This window comes from Hemicordylus capensis, chromosome 3 (assembly GCF_027244095.1).
Source record: "Hemicordylus capensis ecotype Gifberg chromosome 3, rHemCap1.1.pri, whole genome shotgun sequence".
Taxonomy (NCBI): Eukaryota; Metazoa; Chordata; class Lepidosauria; order Squamata; family Cordylidae; genus Hemicordylus; species Hemicordylus capensis.
Genome location: NC_069659.1, coordinates 320,637,676 through 320,658,551, shown reverse-complemented (window position 1 = coordinate 320,658,551; position 20,876 = coordinate 320,637,676). Strand labels below are relative to the sequence as shown.

Sequence of the window (20,876 nt, the reverse complement as noted above, 5' to 3'; positions counted from 1 at the left end):
AAATGGCTCAGGGTGGTTCACAGAAATAATACATAAATAAGATGGATCCCTGTCCCCAAAGGGCTCACAGTATAAAAAGAATCATAAGATAGACACCAGCAACAGTCACTGGAAGTACTGTGCTGGGTTGGATAGGGCCAGTTACTCTCCCCCTGATAAATAAAGAGAATCACCACATTAAAAGGTGCCTCTTTGCCAGTAAAAAATGTTAGCAGTCATATCCAAAATAAAATTGGTCTGTACTGTTTAGTATTTTACAGACTTTTTTAATTAATGGGAGAGTTTACATTTGATTCCCACTTTCTGGACAAGTTTGCCTCTAATGGGTAAACAATTTAGCCAACACTGGGCCTCACCTCTGTTCACTACCTGCCACCTGTTTGCAGGCTTACCTCCTGTATTTTTGGTTTTGTACTTGTCTTTTTTCTTCTCTTACATTGTTATGAACATGCTTTTCTTTTTTCATGTCCTATGTTAGTTGTTTTGAGGGGCTCAAAATAGGAAGGATATAAATATTCATATATATGAGTGGATTGCTAAGGCAGGGGTGCATTCAGGTTATTTTGTAGCCTGGACGTAAAGGCCTTTGGAGCCCCCCCACCCACCCACACGCACACGCGCACAGTGACAGTCACAGTATTTTTAACACATGAGTTCTTGAGGGCACAAACAGCAACTGCACTCACAAGAATGTAAGCATTAAAAACAGGTATATTTACGCAAATATGCAGTAGCAGAAACATCTCAACACACAATTTAAAATATTCCCATCCCACATATTTATTTTATTTTTACACTTACATCCAGCTCTTCCTCTGAGAAGCTCAGAGTGGTGTACATGGTTATTTTTATATACAGTGGTCCCTCAACCTACGAACTACTCGACTTACGCTGTTTTCGAGGTACGAATGACAAAAAAGACCGGAAGTCGTTGCCGTTTTAGATGCGGCTTACTCGACCTACGAATTTTTAGATGCGGTTTCCTCGACTTACGAATGTTTTCAGACCTCCGTGGATGCGCTCTTCGACTTACGAAAATTTCAACCTCCGAACGTGCGTTCGGAACGGATTAACATCGTAAGTCGAGGGACCACTGTATTTCTTTCCCCACTCTCCCCTCTCTCTCTAAAGCACCCAGCACAGGTCATAATCACACTTGCCTGCCCACCACAGTGCGGACCAGCAGCAACCACACCACCCAGGAAAGACTAAAGAGGATTTGGAGGCCCCCAGGGGGTGTGGAAGATCTGGACTCCGGCCCCAATATCCAGGGGTAAGAGCATCACTGTGCTAAGGTATGGGCTCTTTCCATCTGGCCCTACCTTTCTAAAGCACATATTCCTCCCCAAAACATTAACTTCAGTTAACTGTTACATCAGGCATTGTGCTAGCTGCTGTCAATAGCTGGCATGCAGTGCAGCCCTACATGGGTGGATCAAGATCTGTTCTCACAAGGAGCCAGCAAACAAGGTGCATGCAAGGCTTGGCTTGCAGCCTGGCCGCAGGGGATGGGAAAGCAATTTTTGCTTCTCTGCCCTCCCTGCAAAATCCCTTTCCTCTACCAGGAATATGTCCCTGAGAGTCATGTGACACTTCAGTATCCTGCGTGTAAATCCCAATCCTATGAACGTTTACTCAGAAATAAGTCCCACTGAATTAAATGAGACTTATTCACAAACCAAGATTTATGGCACTGCCGACAGGTTATTAATAAAATTAGTTATTTTATAAGTTATGAGTTTTCAAGTGTTACTGAACTGAGTGCACCAGATGAGAAACAAGAGCAGGGGAATTCTAACACTCAAGAATGGGTAGCTCTGCATTGGGCATGCTTTCAGCAGAGAATGAGCTCATGCTTTGCAACAGCAACCCTCTCAACTAAATCCCATGTTTCTTGAAATTAGTTTCATATATATATCACAATCACTCCACCAGCAATCACTGCCCGTAAATTAACATACTATAGTCTTAGGAGACTTTCTATTTATTACACTGCTATTTTAACTAGAACATACTTAGAGCAACAATGATGTTGTTATATAATATAAAAGGAAGAATGTCAAGCCATTAAATTTCATGGAGCTTTTCCACACAGGGCTTTTAGTTCGCATCTCCTCCAGAATGGACTACTTAAGTATGTAGTACACCACTCTGGGCTCCTTGGTGGAAGAGCATATAAATGTAATAAAATAAATAAATAGATAGATAGATAGATAGATAGATAGATAGATAGATAGATAGATAATAATATCAGCCAGACTTATCCCAAAGTCCCTGCAAGTTAACAGGAAGAACACACAATTCAGGTTTTTCATTGCACATTCGAGTGTAGCACGATTTATATCTGGGGTTTAAAAAAATCCACTTTGTGTGTCAGGTTTTTGGTGCAACTTCGAACTCCCAGTAAAGCCTCACAGCAAACTCACTGTAAAGCCTACTGTCTCATGGTTTCGTTCCAGACATAACTGAAGTTCAGTTTAGTAAGTAGATTCTGTGCACCTGAGCCAGTTCAGCTCCCACTAGTACTGGAAAACGAAAATATGCACATCAAAATGCTGATTTGAACATATGACAAGTTGATTAGTATTGCAGGCGTATCTCATTCTAAGAATTAGATAATATGTTTTGTTGACCCTGGATTACTATATGACATTGATAGTCTGAATATTCTAAAATCTAAATTAAGAATATATAAATTATCTTGCTCACTCACATATCATTTACACACACACACCCCTTGGAGCTATCTACTTCAACACTTAAGATACTGAGAGGCTGCTGTACTCTGCTGTGTCTGGGATCTTATATATTTAACCACCACAACTGAAAGCTGTCTATAAAGGAAACTAAACACAAGTTAAAGAGAGAATGTTTTTATAACTCATTTTTTAGCTTTTAAAATAACTTTTAATTTGAAACTCCATACTGACTTTAGCCTGGCATTTAACTTGTTTACTTAATTTGGTTAATTTCATTACTTTTATTTTACACTAGTAATTTTTAGCCCGTTGTAATAACGGGCGCTAGCCTTAAGGGGAGCTACTGCCACCTCTTGCTGAGGCCGCGGCCGCCATCGGGGCTAGTCGCCCCGCCACCGCCTCACCCGCACTCTCGGTGGCGTCGCAGCCGCCGCCAACGGGGCCAGTCGCCCCACCGCGGCCACAACTACCTTTGGCCGAGGCCGCGGCTCCGCCGCCGCCTCGGCTACACTCTCCTCCTGCCGTTGGCGGCGGCCGCTTCTCCTTGGCCCGCCGCTTCTGCTCCTCCCGGCCCTCTCGCCGTAACGGCGGCGGCCGCCATCGGAGCCAGTCGCTCCGCCGCAGCCACCGCCTGGTCCAACATGGCCGCCCGTCTCTGGGCGGCCGTATCTTTTTCGCCCGATCTGGGCATGCGCTCCGCGCATGCCCAGATCGGGCGAAAAAGACACGGGCGGCACGGACGCACGCCCAAGGCTTTTATGGGTAAGGATTGTATCTATTTTATTCTTGTGAGCCACCCCGAGCAGTAGTGTAGTGGAGGGGTGGGGTATAAATGTTTTAAATAAATAATAAATGTTCAATGTCTATATGGAGTAGCTGAGCACTACAGAATGGGGTGAGAAAGAAGAGATTCTGAAGTGCACAGAAATATTGCACACACACTCGTTTCACCAGGCCATCCATCTTTAGAGTCTGCCACAATGGACTGTAACCTTAGAACAGGTTCTCACTCTGCCTGTAGGTTTCCAAATTTTGAACACAGCACAGAAACCTAGACAAACCAAGATATCAGAGGAAAACAGAGGGAAAGCCTGAAGAATGACTCATTTAAATCGGAGTGGGGGGAGAATGCCCACCCCCTGGCCTTGTGCTAAGGAGAGGGCGATTTGTCCCAGCCCCTTGCACGCGGCCCCAGGAAGGACCTCTTAAGGTCTCTGCGTGTTGGGGGTGGCGCTAAGGCAGCCGCTACGGCGGCTCCCTGTCCCCGACCTGCAGTCCAGCACCAGATTCCTTTCTGTGGGAGCTCGCTCGAGCGGCTCCTCCGAAGATCGCCCTCGTGGCTGGCCTTTTCAGGCCGACGGCGGCTGCTGGTGGAGGCGGCTCCAGACGGAGCGGCGGCGGCCAAGACGAGGGCTACGCTGCAACCTAGGGAAGTCTGTGGGCTTTGGAGCAGCGGCGGCTGCATCCAACGAGGCGCAGCGGTTTGGTTCCTCCCTGGCTTTTGGCCAATGGCGGGGATAGTTGGTTGGCGGCTGAAGTCGCGTGGGCATCTGCAAGGTCTTACTTGCCCTTTGGGGCATCGGGCAGCAGCAGTGGGGTGGTTTGGCTTCAGCCGCGGGAGTACAGCTTTCACATTAACAGTTTAACAATGCAAAGTGAAGGGGGAGACAGACCGGACGGGAGAAAATGAGTGAGGAAGTAAACAAATGGTGGAGAAAAGGGGAGCACAGACAGAACAACCCTGGAGGGTTCTGCAGAGGAGAGCTGGTCTTGTGGTAGCAAGCATAGTTTGCCCCCTTATTTAAGCAGGGTCTGCCCTGGTTGCATATGAAAGGGAGACTAGAAGTGTGAGCACTGGAAGAGATTCCCCTTAAGGGATGGAGCCACTCTGATTGTTGTTGTTGTTGTTATTATTGCACACTCCTTTTGATAAAGGTGGACTGCTTGTAGTTGGAGAGAGTACAGTCCTCTTTCTTGTGCTTGTGGGCTCTGTTCCCTCTGTCAAGTCACACTGCAGGAGCTGATGAACAGCTTTACGTCCTTGCAGGGAACGCTAAAAACCTCAGGTTTTAACTGAGCAGTTCTCCAATCCATTTACATTCCTCTCCATTATTCTCACACTTTCCATCCTTGGGCTCCTGCGCCTAGCTACTTTTCATGTCCCACACTTTCTTCCATGGCAGTTTTAAAATAATTAATTATGATCCTCCAACTATTGTCTTTAATTTCTAGAATAATGAATATGCTTACCATCTCCTGATTGAGCGAATCTTGTACTTTGCACTGCTTTAAGTGACACAGCAGGGAAGTGCTTGACTAACAAGCAGAAGGTTGCCAGTGTGAATCCCCGCTGGTATGGGAAACGCCTATATTGGATAGCAGCGATATGGGATGATGCTGAAAGGCATCATCTCATACTGCATGGGAGGAGGCAATGGTAAACCCCTCTGCATTTCACCAAAAGAAACCACAGGGCTCTGTGGGTGCTAGGAGTCCAAATCGACTTGACGGCACACTTTATCTTTACAAAAAAATATATATATATGGTGGCTGGCTGATCAGGACCCCGAGGCAGCCTGTGCCGTAGTCTTCCTCTCTTCGGAAACTCCCGCCTGCAGCTTCAGTGCAGCTGCTGCCAGTCTGTGTGGGCAGTGCCGATCTTGGTAGACCAACGAGTCTGACTCAGTTTATGGCAGGTTCCTATGTTTCTGGGAGGAGTTTAGCTTAAGGAGAGGACATATTTGCTAGCTGTAAGCCAAAGCATAAGGTTTCCAGCAACCATAGGGGGTTATTGTCGATGGATGGGGGGCAGGATCTTGACTGACATCTGGCTGCCTGGGGGTTGTAAGTTACCCTTAGTAGTAGCTTGGAGAGCTAAGGCGGAGCACACACTCCAGTGACAGGGCGGCTGGCAAAGTCTAGTGGCAAATAATTGGGGGAAACGTGTGGAGATCGTTGTGGGACCCGCCACCACCATGGTGGTGAAGTTCACTTGGGAGTGGAAAGTTCCATCCTAATTTGAAAGAACTGCATAGGGGGAAAGTAAGGAGTGGGAGAAAGTGGTGCGCATCAAGGAATACCTGTAGAGCTATCAGAGATCATGGAAAGAAGCAAGTAGAACAGTAGGAAGCCTCTTACTCACTATCTCTACTCTTAACGCCCCTGCAGTATGCTCCAAGATTAGGTAGCAGGCACCTGGACCCGGACATTGCCACGCCAGCACCTCGGCAACTGAGGGGGACAGCCTCATCTCTGGCATATCCGGTTGGGCAAGTATTCTGTGGGTTTCTGGTGCCAAGGGCTCACACCTCCATGGGCTTCCCCCAGGTACCTGAGTTGGGATCTGGGTGCAATGGGGCAGCTTGCACCTTACAGCTTGGGCACCCTGGGATGGGATGGCTATTTTCCACACTGTGTGGGAGTCCCCCCCCAGCAGTCACATAGAAATTGGGACTGACATAGTGGGTTGCATTGCACCAGAGTTTAATCCCGTTATAGTGCATGCTTTCGTTTCAAGGGCTGTCAGGTAGCAAGAAGGGATGCTCAAAATTGCACGACAGTGCGATTCCATGAATCGGAGCTTAGTTGGGATTAGCCTAGTGATTAGTTGGATAATGCATTTAGAATATGGAGCCCAAAAGGGTACAGTATATATTAGAAGCCTGCAGCCCCAGCTTGGTGTCCTTTGAAGGGATGAGATATGATGGGACAACAGCCATTTTATAAGGGCTTCCGTGCACTTGTGAGGGGTTCTGGCTTTACACTAGGCATTGCTAAGGGGTTCTCTCCCCCCCCCCCGCATAAGTTTTGCTTTATACGCTATGGTTACGGAGGAGGGATGTTACTTCCCTATTCCTATAGTCCTATCTAGACCCAATGGAAGCTATGGCAGGGGGTGACAGGAGGCAGTCATGAGAGGGGGAGGCAGGTCAGCCACCTGCAAACGTCAGAGGCTTCAAGGTACCCCAGCTATGCCTCACAATGCTTGATTAGGAGATAGGGAGGTGTAATGATGGTGGATGTCAAGCTGTATCCAGTAGCAGCGCTGCCAGTGCTTAGCACTGTTTTGATTAAGCAGGTAACATCGGCCTGCCACGTTTCATTTCAGCGCTGGAAGGGATACCATGTCGGTCGTACATTGGGAGGCAGCTAGACGGGTGGCCTACCCACCCAACCCTTGAGGCAGAGCTTGTGGGTGCTTGCACTCTTTTGTATGGGCGGCCATCACGCGCTTTCACTGTCATGGGTAGATCACTTTGCTCATATAGCAGGGGTTAGCCAGAGTCAACTTATGTCCATTGCAGTGGCAGTTAGCGAGCTCTCGGGAGCAACAGCTTTTAGAGGCTGGGCATCAAGATTCCGGTAAGGTTAAAGTACTCTGTGGTATTCGGGGGTGCATGATGATGGGAAGGAGCCTGTATCTAATTTTGGCTGCGTAGGGTGCTGAGGGTGCCTCACCAAAGGCAGGATGCTCAGAAAGGGAGCATTTGGGGTAGGCAGCAGGGTGTGAGCACTCCCGTGGAAGGTTTGAGTACTTTATTAATGGGAGGGTCTCAAAGGCAGGGATAGATAGGGAAGAGAGAAGGCCCTTAATTAGCTCACTCCACCCCATGCCCTTCTTGGTCGTTAGGGCTACAGGGCTGATGGGTGGGAGTCGGAATTCAGCAGTAGGGATCTCTGAATGGCCTGTCATGAGGCAGGGCGGCTTTAAGCAGTTTTAACTGGGTTATTTCAGGGGGGCCCCTTACATCTCTGTCCTCATTCCCAGCGGCCGGGCCCCAGGGAGGGTCCTTGCTTGTGCTGACCATTCCTGACCTTTCTTGCTAGTGTTAGGAGGGTGGCTGTGGCCGTGCCAGCCAACAACTGATCAGAGGTGCTTGGGTCAGGAGCACAGATGTGTTAAGGCTGGTGGTGATGCCTTACACCCAGTATGGGCGGTGAGCCATGTTGCTACCACCCTCGGGGGGGGGGCTTCTCAAGCCAGCGGCGGCCTGCCTCTGAGGCATGTCAGCTAAAACATCACGGTGCGAGATGTTTATTCTCGGTGAACCTGCTTGCTGCCTTATTTGCCCTTGGCACTGCAGGGCCCTGATGCTGTGGTCGTTCAAAGCATAAGGGGCATCTGAGTCGGGGCATTTCTGCAATATGCATGTCAAGCGGTGTGGTGCACCCCACCTGGTTTGTTCCTGGTCATTTAATCCCCTTTGTTCTTTTGGCAGGTGCTGGCGCAGCGACAGCTCCTGTGCAGGTTCTGATCCGGGGCCGTACCGTGGTCTTTGGTGGGCCTGCATTCTGGCCAGCTCCTAGTGGTCGTGCACCCAACGTGGTTTGGGTGCAGCGGGTTGGCATGTGCTGGGCGAACAGGAGGATGGGCAATCCTGCTGTTCTCAGGGTGGTGCTGGCGGAGCAGCGGCTCCTGTGGGTGTACTTATCAGCGGCCAGGTTGGTCATCCGGGCATTCAAGCAGGCCAGCACCCACCCACCCAGTTTAGCACCCAACTTGGTTTGGAGGCTGTGAGCCAGGAGGCACTGGCTGGAGCTGCGTAGTGGGGAGGTGCTGGCGGAGCAGCGGCTCCTGTATGTGTACTTATTGGCAACCAGCGTTGTTGTCAGGGCATTCAAGCGGGACAGCACCTCCCAGTTTGGTACCCAACTTGGTTCAAGGGCTGTGAGCCAGGATTTACTGACTGGAGATTTGGTATGGGTGGGAGTAAGTGGCTCCCGGCTGTTTGGGGCTAGTTAGATAGGCACCCCTCTCTTGATGTAGTGGTTCTGCATTTGAGGGGAAGATGATTTCGGAAGAGGACTGGACTCTCCATAGTGGAGGTATTGGGTCAGGAAGGTCAAGCGAGGCTAACCTCCCTGTGTGGCAGGGACAGTGCGGGTTGGGTGGTAAGTAGATGGGATGGAACATCGGTGAGCACCCTTGGACAGTTAAAACGGGTTGATTGGTCACTCACTCCCTTGTGGTTTGTGCGGCCCAGGGAGGTTGATTCGCAATGAAACCTGCTTCAGGACTTCACTAACCCTTGGGCTGCATGGTCCGGGGTTTGCGAAGACCTAGAAGGGTCCTGGCCCCCTTCGGGGTTGGCTAGGAAGGGGAGGAAGCAGGTTTTCCACCTGCTGCCTTCCAGAGCCAGGGTGTGTCGCCCAAGCAAGGCGCGGGGGAGAACACTGAAGTCTGAACCCGGTCATTGCTAGGCCCCGCACTGTCGGGGGGGGGGGGCTTACCCCTATCCAGTCCGCTATGATCCTCCCCATCTCTGGCAATTTTCTGAAAACACATCTCTTCCGCCAGGCTTTCTCAGCTTTTTAAAAACTTGTTTTTAAATTGTTCTGATTGTTTAATTGTTGTTTTATGATGTTTTTAATTGTTAATCATTGTTTTATGTTTTATAATTTTTTGTTTTAATTATTAATTGATTTTAATTGTGTTTTAATGTAAACCGCCCTGAGCCTTTTGGAAGGGAGGTATAAAAATTTTAATAATAAATAAATAATCCGCTTATAGTTTATCAATAAAGCTGTGGCCCCTTTTACCCACCATATGGTTGTCTGTGTCTTCTTGGGGCCAGGGTCTGGGGACAAAGGCACTTGTGGGGGTGGGGGAAATACAGGTTATTAGATTTGGCTGGGGATAGAGTTCAGTAAAATGAAGAGGGGAGATTCCTCAAATGCAGAGGGGAGGATCTGCATGCCTGCAAGATATGTAAACAAATACGCACTTCCAAGTATGAGCTTATGATTGGTGCTAGTTGCCCCAGTGAAGGTATTGCCACTGATTGAGAGAGGCCCAGTAACATAATTCATGCTCTGTGAGTAGAAGGTCCCAGAAAAACTCTGGCATGCCCAGTTATAGGAATTCGGGCAACAAAACTTACAAGGGCCTCTACCCAAGACCTTGGAGAACTGTTGCCAGTCGAAGTAGCCAGTACTGTGCTAGCTGAACCAATAATTTGATTCTATAAAAAGCAATTCTCCATGTTACCAATTCTTTTCCAGCTTAGCCATTATTCTGACTTGATAACTCGAATTGCTTTTAAGTACCATTCAAGTTCAGGTTCAGCAAAAGCTTTAAAAGAATAGCTCAGTTACTCTTCTGATTCGGGGCTGGGGCGGGGGGAGATGCAAGTTCTGTCCAGTTTTTTGTTCAGTTCATCCTCTTAACACACTTTCCAGTCAATTATTCACTCATTACAGATAATGATTGCACTCTGCTATGATTATTTTCTGCATTTTAATACAACTACACAGCATGCTTTAAACATTAGGAAATTTACCATTTTCATTCCGATTGCTACTGTACACATAACGCAATTGAAAACTAAAGCCACTCACAACAAATAATCCATTCCGGGACAAGAAGCAATTCTACATACACCGTCAGTACAAGTATGTTAGTTTGTTTTAGTTTGGTCAAGATGATTGTGGGAAGAAAGTGGACATAGGTTTGTTCTAAATATTAATGCCAATATTCTATTTTACCACAACACAGTCACTCTGTCTCCACCCACAGCCATTATTTTGTGTGGCAAAATGTCCGCATTACAGTTTTTGATCTGCTGACTCGGGCTATTTTGTTTTCTGCTTGTGTGCAATTTGGATTGCATATCCCTTCAAATCTGTGGTTTATCCAGACATGACCTGTAAACAATGGTGCACCAGTTGTATCAATGTTTACAGGATAAGTGTCCATAAGAACAGTCCTGTTGGGTCAGATTGTTTATTATTATTATTATTATTACATTTATATCCCGCTCTTCCTCCAAGGAGCCCAGAGTGGTGTACTACATACTTGAGTTTCTCTTTCACAACAACCCTGTGAAGTAAGTTAGGCTGAGAGAGAAGTGACTGGCCCAGAGTCACCCAGCTAGTTTCATAGCTGAATGGGGATTTGAACTCGGGTCTCCCCGGTCCTAGTCCAGCACTCTTGACCACTACACCACGCTGGTGTAGTGGTTAGAAATTCCAAACTCCAAAATTCTGCTTCCTACAGAGACTAAATCAGATGCTTTACAACAACCAAGTTGTAAAAGCAGACCTCCTCTGCCATTACTCCTAGCAAATGCTATAGTGGCATACCACCTCTGAATCCGAAGGTTCCATATAGCTGACATGGCTATTGCTAGATCTGTTTTCCTCAAAGTTGTCTAATCCAGGGGTTCTCAAACTCGAATCCCTCAATGTTGTTGGGGAACCATTATAGCTGGATATGAGGGGAGTTGTATCCAATAACATCTGGGGACTCAAGTTTGAGAATGCCTGGTTTAATTCCTTTATAATCTAAGCAAATGACCATCACCACATCTTGTGGCAATGAATTCCATGGATTAATTACAAGTTGTGTGAAGATATACTTTCTTTTGTCTGCCTTCAATCTACTGCTCATCAGTTTCATTGGATGGCTCTAACTTCTAGTACCACAAAGGAGGGTGAAGATTTCTCTGTTCACGTTCTCTGCTACATAACTTTGCAAGTCTGTATGATGTCCCCCACTTTAAGCATCTTTTTTCTTAACTAAAAAGCCTCAAAATACTTTACTACTATTTATATACCATTTCCCAGCCAAAGTGGTTTGCATAGAAAAATAGATAAGTTCACACCGCGTAGAGATGCACATATCAGGCAGTATATAAATAATAAAATAAATAAGTAGATAAGCTGCTTCTTGTAGGGAAGGTGCTTCATCCTGATCATTTTGACTGGACTTCTCCAGCACTGATAATCTTTGTGAGATGGGGTGACCAGAACTCTACAGTTTTCCAAGTGCAGCCACAATATAAATGTAGACATGGGCATTAGAATAATGTCAGGTTTTTATTTTCAGTGCCTTTGTTAGTGATTCCTATCATGGAACTCGTCTTTCACAGCTGCTGCACAATGGGCTGATACTTTTTAATTGAACTATCCGCCACAGTCCAAGCTCCTTTTATGGTAATTCATCTCTAGAGTGCCTGGTCATATAAGACACTCAACCAAAGGATGCCACCCAAAACTACCTCCCCATGATAATTGTCCACCTCCCCCACAACCAGGCCATTCAGAAGATACAACCAATGCAAAATTCAACAGCCAGGCTAGTGTTGGGAGCTGCTCAGAGCAATCATATCACTCCAGTTCTGAAAGATCTCTAGCTTCCACATGCAATTCACGGTGCTGGAGATTACCTTTTAAAGCCCTAAACAGTTTGGACCCAACACACCTGAAGGACCACTTGCTCCTGTCTGCCTTATAGGAACTTCTGGTGAGAGGGCTCTCAACCTTCAGAGGTGAGGTTGCAAATTCTGCAGGACAGGGCCTTCTCTGTTATTTCCCTCAGGTTGATTAATCCACCCCCACAAGTGCCTTTCCCTCTCTTTTGGCCTTCCACAGGAAACTGAAAATCATGCTGTTTACCCAAGGCTTTGAGATTAGTTGGACAGAGTTCAGGTGGCCAGTTCCACCATTTTATCTTGCTGTACCATTTAGGGTGCATTTTATATATTGCTGAATAATGCCAAATTCCAATATTTTAAGATTCCTTTGATTTTATGACATTTTACTATGTTTACTGATTGATTTACTGTCAAATCGGTGTAGACTTATGGATTTCTCAAAGGAGCTTAATTTTTACATTATGTGTCCAAAGTATGATAGTTTGGGCCTGGTCATTTGTGCTTCGAGTGACAATTCTGGATTGATTTGTTCTAGGATCCATTTGTTTGTTTTCCTGGCTGTCCATGGCATCCTTAAAAGCCTTCTCCAGCACCAAAGTTCAAAACCATCAATACTTTTTCTATCTTGCTTCTTCAGTGTCCATCTTTCACATCCATAGAGTGTCACGGGGAAAACCATTGTCCGAATGATTCTAATCTTTGTAGGTGTAGACACGTCGCGGCATCTAAATATCCTTTCCATGGCCTTCATTGCAACCCTACCAAGTGCTAGTCTGTGGCGTATTTCTTGACTGCTGGATCCTTTACTGTTGATGGTTGATCCTAAAAGGCAGAAGCTATCCACCACTTCAGTGTCTTCATTGTCAATTCTGAGGCTGGTTGCTGTACTCGTCATTAGTTTAGTTTTCTTTACATTTAGTCTTAGTCCCATTTTTTCACTGTGCTCCTTGACTTTCATTATTAAAGCTTGCAGATCATCCGCATTCTCGGCTATTATTATTATTATTATTTATTCGATTTCTATACCGCCCTTCCAAAAATGGCTCAGGGCAGTTTACACAGAGAAACAACAAATAAATAAGATGGATCCCTGTCCCCAAAGGGCTCACAATCTAAAAAGAAACACAAGATAGATACCAGCAACAGTCACTGGAGGTACTGTGCTGGGGGTGGATAAGGCCAGTTACTCTCCCACTGCTCCCACCGCTATCAAAGTGGTGTCATCAGCGTAGCGCAGGTTATTGATGTTTCTTCCTCCAATTTTAAAGCCATGCTCATCTTCCAATCCAGCTTCTCTCAGTGTATGTTCAGCATATAAATTGAATAAAGAAGGAGAAAGTATATAACCTTGTCTTACTCCTTTGCCGATCTGGAACCAGTTTAGACTGTGGCTTCTTGTCCTGTGTATAGGTTTCTCATGAGAACAATGAGATGTTCTGGGACACCCATTTTCCTAAGGATATTCCACAACTTGACATGGTTGACTCAATTGAAGGCTTTTCTGTAGTCAATAAAGCACATATTGACTTCTTTCTGGTATTCTTTGGCTTTCACAATTATCCAGCGTGCATCAGCAATGATGTTTCTTGTTCCTCGGCCTTTTCTGAAACCAGCTCGAACAGCCGGCCTATCCCTTTCCACATAGGGCTCTAATCTGTGTTGGATGATCCTGAGCATTATATCGCTAGCATGTGAAATTGAGGATATTGTGTGATGGTTTGCACAATCTCTTAAGTCTCCTTTCTTTGGTATGGGTATGTAGACTGACCTCTTCCAATCTGTGGCGCATTGTGTCGTTCTCCAAATTTACTGGCATAGTTTGGTCAGAGCCTTGACTGATTCTTCTTCTTTTGCCTGCCATATTTCTGTAGCTATTCCATCAATCCCTGTAGTCTTCCAACTTGGTAATGACCAGAGTGCTGATCTAACTTCATCTTCCTGTACTAGAGGTTCTTGCATGTAGGGAATATCTTCTAGAGTATCTTGGATGTTGACATCCCTGCTGTTCAGATTTTCAGTATATTCCTTCCATCTCTGTTTGATCTTCTCTGAATCAGTTACCACCTGTCCACTGGCATCCCTTAACATACAATTCGAGATTGGAACCTCGCTCTGAGTTCAGAGATCTTTTGGAAAACCTGCCTTGTTTTTCCATGTCTGTTTCCATCCTCAAGGTCTTTACAGATGTCATTGTAGTACTGCTCCTTATCTCTTCTAACAGCTTTCTGAAATTCCCTATTAAGTTCCTTCCTGAGGTCCTTATCATTTACAACTACATGTTTTACTACAAACTGTTGAGGTCATTTTTCAAAAGGCAATATATTAATTGGAAAAATAAATACCTAGGTACCATGCAGATTACCATTGCACTGTAAGTCTATACACTTTCAGGAGGCCAGGGATGGATAAGCTCAGTCCCAACATGATTTATTTATTTCATTTTTATAATGGCCCATCGAAAAAGGCTCTGGTTGGTGCACAGTGATAAAACAAAACCTATCATTTAAAAACAATCAATACAAAACCAAACAAACAGTTTAACACTATTAAACAATTAAAAACATTTAAAAACCCTAAAAGGCCAGACCAATCAAATAGGTTTTAAGGGGTCTCTTGAAGGCCAGCAAGGAATTCAAGCTATGGATTTCTGCCGGGAGTGCATTCCACAGCTCAGCAAAAGCTATAGAGAAGACCCGGTTCCAAGTCGCCACCAGATGTACCAGTGGTAACTGTAGATAGACCTCCTCAGATGACCTTAATGTATAGTTGGGATCATACAGAACAAGGTGCTCTCTATGCTATCCAGGGCCTAGGCCATTGAGGGCTTTAAAAGGGAATAACCAGCATTTTGTATTTTGCCCAGAAACATATCAGCAGCCAGCGCAACTGCTTAAGAACATGCATAATATGGTATTTCCAGGATACCCCAGAGACCAATCTGGCTGCCACATTTTTAACTGAAGTTTCTGAACTATGTACAAAGGCAGCCCCACAGAGCGCATTACAATAGTCAAACCTGGAGGTTACCAACTGATGTGCCACAGTTTTGAGGTTATAAGGAATGGACACAGCTGTCTAATCAGCCAAAGCTGAAGGAAGGCGCTCCTGGCCATAGCTTCCACCTGAGATACCAGGGTGAGGCCTGGGTCCACGAGTATTCCCAAGCTGCATAACTGCTCTTTCCGGGGAGTGTAACCCCGTCCAGGACAGGAAGAACTAACTCATCCCTCAAATTCTGAGGCACCACAATTAGCATCCCCATCTTGCCCAGATTCAGTTTCAATTTCTTATCCCTCATCCAGCCCATTACTGCCTGTACGCAGGCATTTAGGGAATGAATGCCATTTCCTGATGATGATGATGATGACGACGACGACGACGACGACGACAACAACAACTATATTTGAGTGTCATCAGCATACTGATAACACCCTACACCAAATCTCCTAATGACCTCACCCAGCGGTTTCATGTAGATATTAAGAAGCACTGGTGACAGAATGGAGCCCAGAGGGACACCATATAGCAGCTTGTGTTTTGAGGAGTAACTGTCGCCAAGCTCCACCATCTGGAATCTACATGAGAGATAGGAGCAGAGCCACTGCAAAGCAGTGCCCCCTATCCCCAGCTCCCCCAGGTGATCCAGAAGGATACCATGGTCGATGGTATCGAACGCCACCAAGAGATTCGAAAGAACCAGTAGAGTCACACTCCCTCTGTCAACTCCCTGGTGAAGGCCATCCATCAGGCCGACCAAGGCTGTCTCAACCCCATAGCCTGCTCTAAAGCCAGTTTGGAATAGGGCTAGATAATCAGTTTCCTCCGAAACTGCCCAGACCTGGTCAGCCACCACTTTTTCAATCACCTTGCCTAACCATAGCAGACTGGAGACTGGCCTGTAACTATCCATCACTAAGGGATCCAGGGAAGGCTTCTTAAGGAGTGGTCTAACCATTGCCCCGTTCAAACAAAGAGGCACCCTACCCTCCATCAGCGATACATTAATGATATTAATTAGGCCACCTCCAACAATCTCCTTGTTAGATAGAAGCAGCCGAGTCAGGCAAGGATCCAAAGAACAAGTGGTAGGCTACACCGCCCCAAGCAGCTTGTCCACATCCTCAGGAATCACAGACTGAAACTGAGCCAATCTAATATTGCAAGAGGGATTCCTGAACACCCCCTTCATAGACTTTGCAGAAATAGTGGAGTCCAAGTCAGCCCGAATACATGATAACAATTATCTGCATGGCAAGTTAACATTTCTATACAGGAGTGCAAATCTGACACAGTATTTTCTCAAAAAACCACCATTGCCCATTTGGGGTGGGGTGGGGAATCAAAATTCTGAATGCCAGAGATTCCAAAATCCATTACACTTTCTAGACTAAGGGGGTTGTCACATATGTTTGTTCACAGTGAGCCCCCACATGGCAGGCAAACAACTACTTAAGTGATCCAACTGCAAAACTCAAATATGGATACAGTACAATATACTGCAGCAGCAGCACCCACTCCTGTCTCCAATCCACAGATAGCAGATCAAGCAAAAATGGAGGAAACATAAAACCACAACTGGCTTTGAAATCTCTGTGGAGAGGGATCCTCAGAAATCAAGAAGGCTACAGAGAGGCATGTGTTTTGGGCATAGCTCAGTTTTTTTAACCATGACATGGCACATTTGCCACAGAAGGGATAGTGACAAACAGCAGCATAAGAGCACCAATAGTAGGACTGCAATTCGATGCTGGAAAGCAAACACCAGTTGCATCCTCTGACACTGATGTCAAGGCCATTAAGCTTAATCCTATGTACTGCTATTCCAGCATAGCAGTTCTCAGGTTTGTTCATATGCTACCAACAGAAAAGCAGCAGACAACAGACTGATCTGCTTATGCTATATTGTGACAAGATGTAAGTTGAACAGTACAGTAATAGCTAGCAATACCTACAAATAAAAGTGAAATAGTTTGCTATTAAAAATTTTTTTTGGGGGGGGGGATATTCTCAACCGTAACTTTCCATATGGTTACTTCTAATAATAGAAACTTTGAGATAAATGAGAATACTCAATAATGCATCAGCAATGCATTTTGAAAAGTCTCAAGTTTGAAAACATTATATAAACTTCTTCATTTTCTAGGCACTTCTCAGTTACTTTGGTAAATGCCAGAAATGAAAATGAAATTTGGTTCACTTACCCAATACACATTAGCAATAAATCTTACAAACCACAAAGATCACATTTCCCATTCCACTTTTACAATGCACATTGCCAACAAGAACAAAACACTCACTGGGTTTACAACACTATGTAAAATGTATTTAAAACTTTTACTTGATATAAAGTTTCACGGCAAGAAGAAATAATTTCTCATTTAGAAACACTTAATAAGCTTCTCTTTCCAATGCACAATGCAAATTATCTGCAAGAAGAACACAACAGTTTGCATAAGGCCATCGCAAAAACAGAATGACAACTATCTGGGGGCCAATTCTCATGTCCTCCACATGGGAACAGCTTGATATCATTCTACATAATGGCAGCTCCATGTGGAATCATAGCATTTGCATGTTATTCAACATGTGGTTCAGTCCAATTGCATGGAGAGATTCCACACACATTTCTGGCAGGCACTAAAGGGGAAGCTCTGTATGGGGTTAGGGTTCTGTATGTCAAGCAGCTTGAAAACATTACAGCCCCACATGGGACTGCTACCACTCGAAAGCAGAGAAACTGACTCCCACGATCTCCCACACAAAAGCCATATATGAGATTTGGCCCTTAAGAAATAGTTTACAGTTAGCGTGTGACTTTAACCTTTAGAGGAAATAAATTAGTTACAAATGGGTAGCAGGTGAGTTAAGGAAACAAATAAATCCCTTGATAAATTGTAGGCAAGCATTATAATAACCTTCTTTCCCCCCTCAAGTAATTACTTGTTAATTGCAGAGCAGCACACCTTGATAACGTCATGGTTACGGTTCAGTGTCACTAGCTGGTACAATAACTAGCAGAAGGAGATACCTTGAAGCAACCCATCTAATTGGTTTGGTTTTTTAAAAACACGCACACACACCAAAAGCAGTATTGACTGGTGACCAGCTTTCAAGCAGCTAGTCCATTTGCAATACCAGCATGCATACCGTGCAAACACATCGACTTGTCTGAAATGGTCCTCCCTCCCTTCCTCACCTCTTTCCCCAGTGAAAACACTGGACCCCGGTAGTCAGAGACGGGGTGGGTGGGAGAGAAGAGGAGACGCCGGCTAGAAGAAATCAGTTTCCACATGTGGGGGGAGGGGCGTCCTTCTCCACAGTCACACAGGTCTGGAGAGAGGCTCTAACCCAGGCTCTCTCCCAGCCCTGGCTGCCTGGGGCTTTGGCATCGTTGCATAAAATGCAAGTCAGTGTTGGGGGTGGGAGGGCGAAGAGCGGCATTCCCCTTTGCAAGCCGACATTTTTCAAAAGTTTAAGGGGTTGCAGTGAGGAGAGAAGCAGGGAATATGGAAGAGGGGGCGGGGAGCCAGCAGCATTAGCAGCCTGGAGTGTGTCAGGCCCAGACAGGCAGTGCAATCCCCCACCCCCTGGATCTCCAAATACCCAGAACCTGACAGCCTTCGACTCTGACAGGCGCCTTTTCCTCCCACAGCAGCCCACCTGGCCTTCCTCCCCTCCCCCCTCAAGTGGCCGCCGGGCAAACTTCTCCCCCTGGCCAGGTGCGCGCCAGGGACGGGCGAAAGCGCGGGCTCTCTTACCTCCTTCTGCTTGGGGTCCTGCGGGTAGACGTCGGGCGGCCCCAAGCGGGACCGTTTGAGAGGTCTCTGCTCATAGCTGAGGAGCCCGAAGGCGGCCATGATCTCTCATGTTAGCCGGCGAAATGAATGAGAGAGAGTTGGAGATGGAGCAGCCTCTGAGCACCAGGGAGCAGCACTTGGCTGGCAGACAGACTCCCCCACTGGGTCTGGCTCTTTTTCTACAGGGGAGAGAGAGCGCGCGCGAGGGAGCACGCGCGAGAGGCTGCTGGGATGCTGCACAAATGTAACCCACCCACAGAGACTGATGCCACCGCCGCCCCCTGCAGCGTGCCCAGCAACGGAGCGGGGTGGGGGAGAGCCAGGCAAGGGGGAGATAATTTCTTCAGTGCCCAGGGACAACACAGCACAACCCCGCAGAGAGCACAAGATAATGCCCACCACCCTACCCGATCCCCTGCTGGTCGAAGCTTTGGTTTTCTTAGCCTAGGACAATTTCAGGATTTTTCATCCAATTTGAAGGCTTTTCTAGGAGAGAGGTCGTTCCAGCCACCCCACCCCCCACCCACCCCCAGCATGAGGTAGTTTATTAAGGATGTTGTCACTCTTGCAAAGGGGGGGAAATATTCTCTGTGCACACATCACAGTCATGCAATCAAAATTAATTTCAAGTAATAACAAATTCCATACTATGGTATTACTCGGCTCTGGGGGTCGGAGGCCCGGTCTGCCCGGCCGCAGGCGGGTAGACCGGCAGGGGTGTAACAAGGATGGAGTGGGCCCAGAGACAAAATTTAAAAATGGGCCCCTTGCTGATACACACACACTTCACAATATATAGTCATGTGACTTGCCTCATGTGACTTGCCTCTCTGGTGGGGCCCTCGAGATGTGGGGGCCCCCAGGCAGCCACCTCCCCTTGCCTAATAGTGGTTACGCCCCTGTAGACCGGGCCTCCGCCCCGGCCTCTGTTTCCCCCGCCCCCGGCAGGTAGACCGGGCCGCCCCTCTGGACTTTGCCGTTCCAGGGCTTCTGAGCTCGGAGGGCCGGGCCGCCGCCAGCGGATAGACCGGGCCTCCTTCCCGGACTCTCGGGGCTCCGGGACTTGGAGGGCCGGTCTACCTGGCACCCGAGCGGGTAGACCGGGTCTCCACCCTGGCCTCGGCCTCTCAGTGGGTAGACCGGGCCTCCCCTCCGGAACTCGCAGTTCCGGGGCTTCCGAGCTCGGGGGGGGGCAGTCCACCCGCCGTGCCCGTCTGCGGCGGGTAGACCGGGCCTCCCTCCTGCGCTCTGCCGTTTGGGGCCGCCAGGACCGACTGCTAGCATTTCGGGGAGGTGGGAAGACCGGGCCTCCGCACCCACCCCCGGACCTGGTACCTCTCTGCTTGGCCGGCTGGCCTCTGGCAGTTCCGTGCTCCAGGCAGGCAGGCATCTGGCAGCGGCGGCAGCCAGTGGCCCTGCCTGCTGTACTGTGATGTTACCATGGCTGGAAACAGTTAAGCCTAGCCACCACTGGCCTGCCTGCCTGCCTCCCTGCAGGTGGAGAGAGGTTCCACCAGTTCCCCGCCTGACTGGCCTGGGCGGTCGGCTTTCGGAAGAGCCCTTCCCACCTGAAGATCTCTTCGGCCTGGCCTCCCGGGGCTTCGTGGAGGCTTCAGCCCTTCCCGTGGAAGCCCCCGCCCCAGTCAGCGCTATCCTCGGAGGGGTCCCAGAGGCAGAGGTCGATGGGTGAGGGCGGGAGAGGGAGAAACCATCCCTCCCTCCACCCCAAGGGTGCCTAAGCGATGGCCGCCCATCCGCCAGATGGGTGGCGAGCCCTCGGGGGACGGGGAGCCGCGCCACGGACACTGAGCGTGCGGTGTGGGAGAGCGGGCTGTGGAGGGAGATGGGCCCTCCGCCCAGGTGTTCCTTCTGTGGAGCACAGCCGGGGGGGCAGCTGAGGGAAGAGCGGCCAGCAGAGTAGAGGCGGCGACGGGCTCACCCGGGGAGAGCGGAGCATTGATGCCCGGGGAGGGGGGGATCTACCTGCAGAAGCGGAGCGTTAAGCCCAGGGAGGCCCGCCTCCCCCCCAAAAAAGTGGAAAATTAAGCCCGGGGGGGCTCCAGGGGAGGAAGGAGCGGGGTCTCCCAGCGCGGCCAGCGGAGGGCATGGAGGCCTGGTCTACCAGGCGGGCAGAGGCCCGGTCTACCCAGCAGGTGGAAGCCCGGTCTACCCGGCGGGCGGAGGCCCAGTCTGCCTCCACAGCCGGCTACGGCGGGTAGACCGGG

The 20,876-nt window shown here is 47.9% G+C and overlaps 1 protein-coding gene across 7 annotated transcripts in view; it reads right to left on the bottom strand.

Moving 5' to 3' along the window:
* MED12L (mediator complex subunit 12L) overlaps positions 1-20,044 on the bottom strand; it is a 324,835-nt gene extending 304,791 nt beyond the window's left edge. For 2 of the 7 annotated variants that reach the window (XM_053305821.1, XM_053305823.1), the window contains exon 1: positions 18,613-19,035. In XM_053305821.1, the coding sequence (XP_053161796.1) occupies positions 18,613-18,711 (99 nt within the window). In that variant the 5' untranslated portion in view covers positions 18,712-19,035. Of the gene's footprint in view, positions 1-18,612; positions 19,036-19,986 lie in introns of those variants that run through there. The other 5 variants (XM_053305816.1, XM_053305820.1, XM_053305817.1 and 2 more) reach the window with 4 other exon arrangements.
* Between the last annotated feature and the right edge of the window lie 832 nt (positions 20,045-20,876).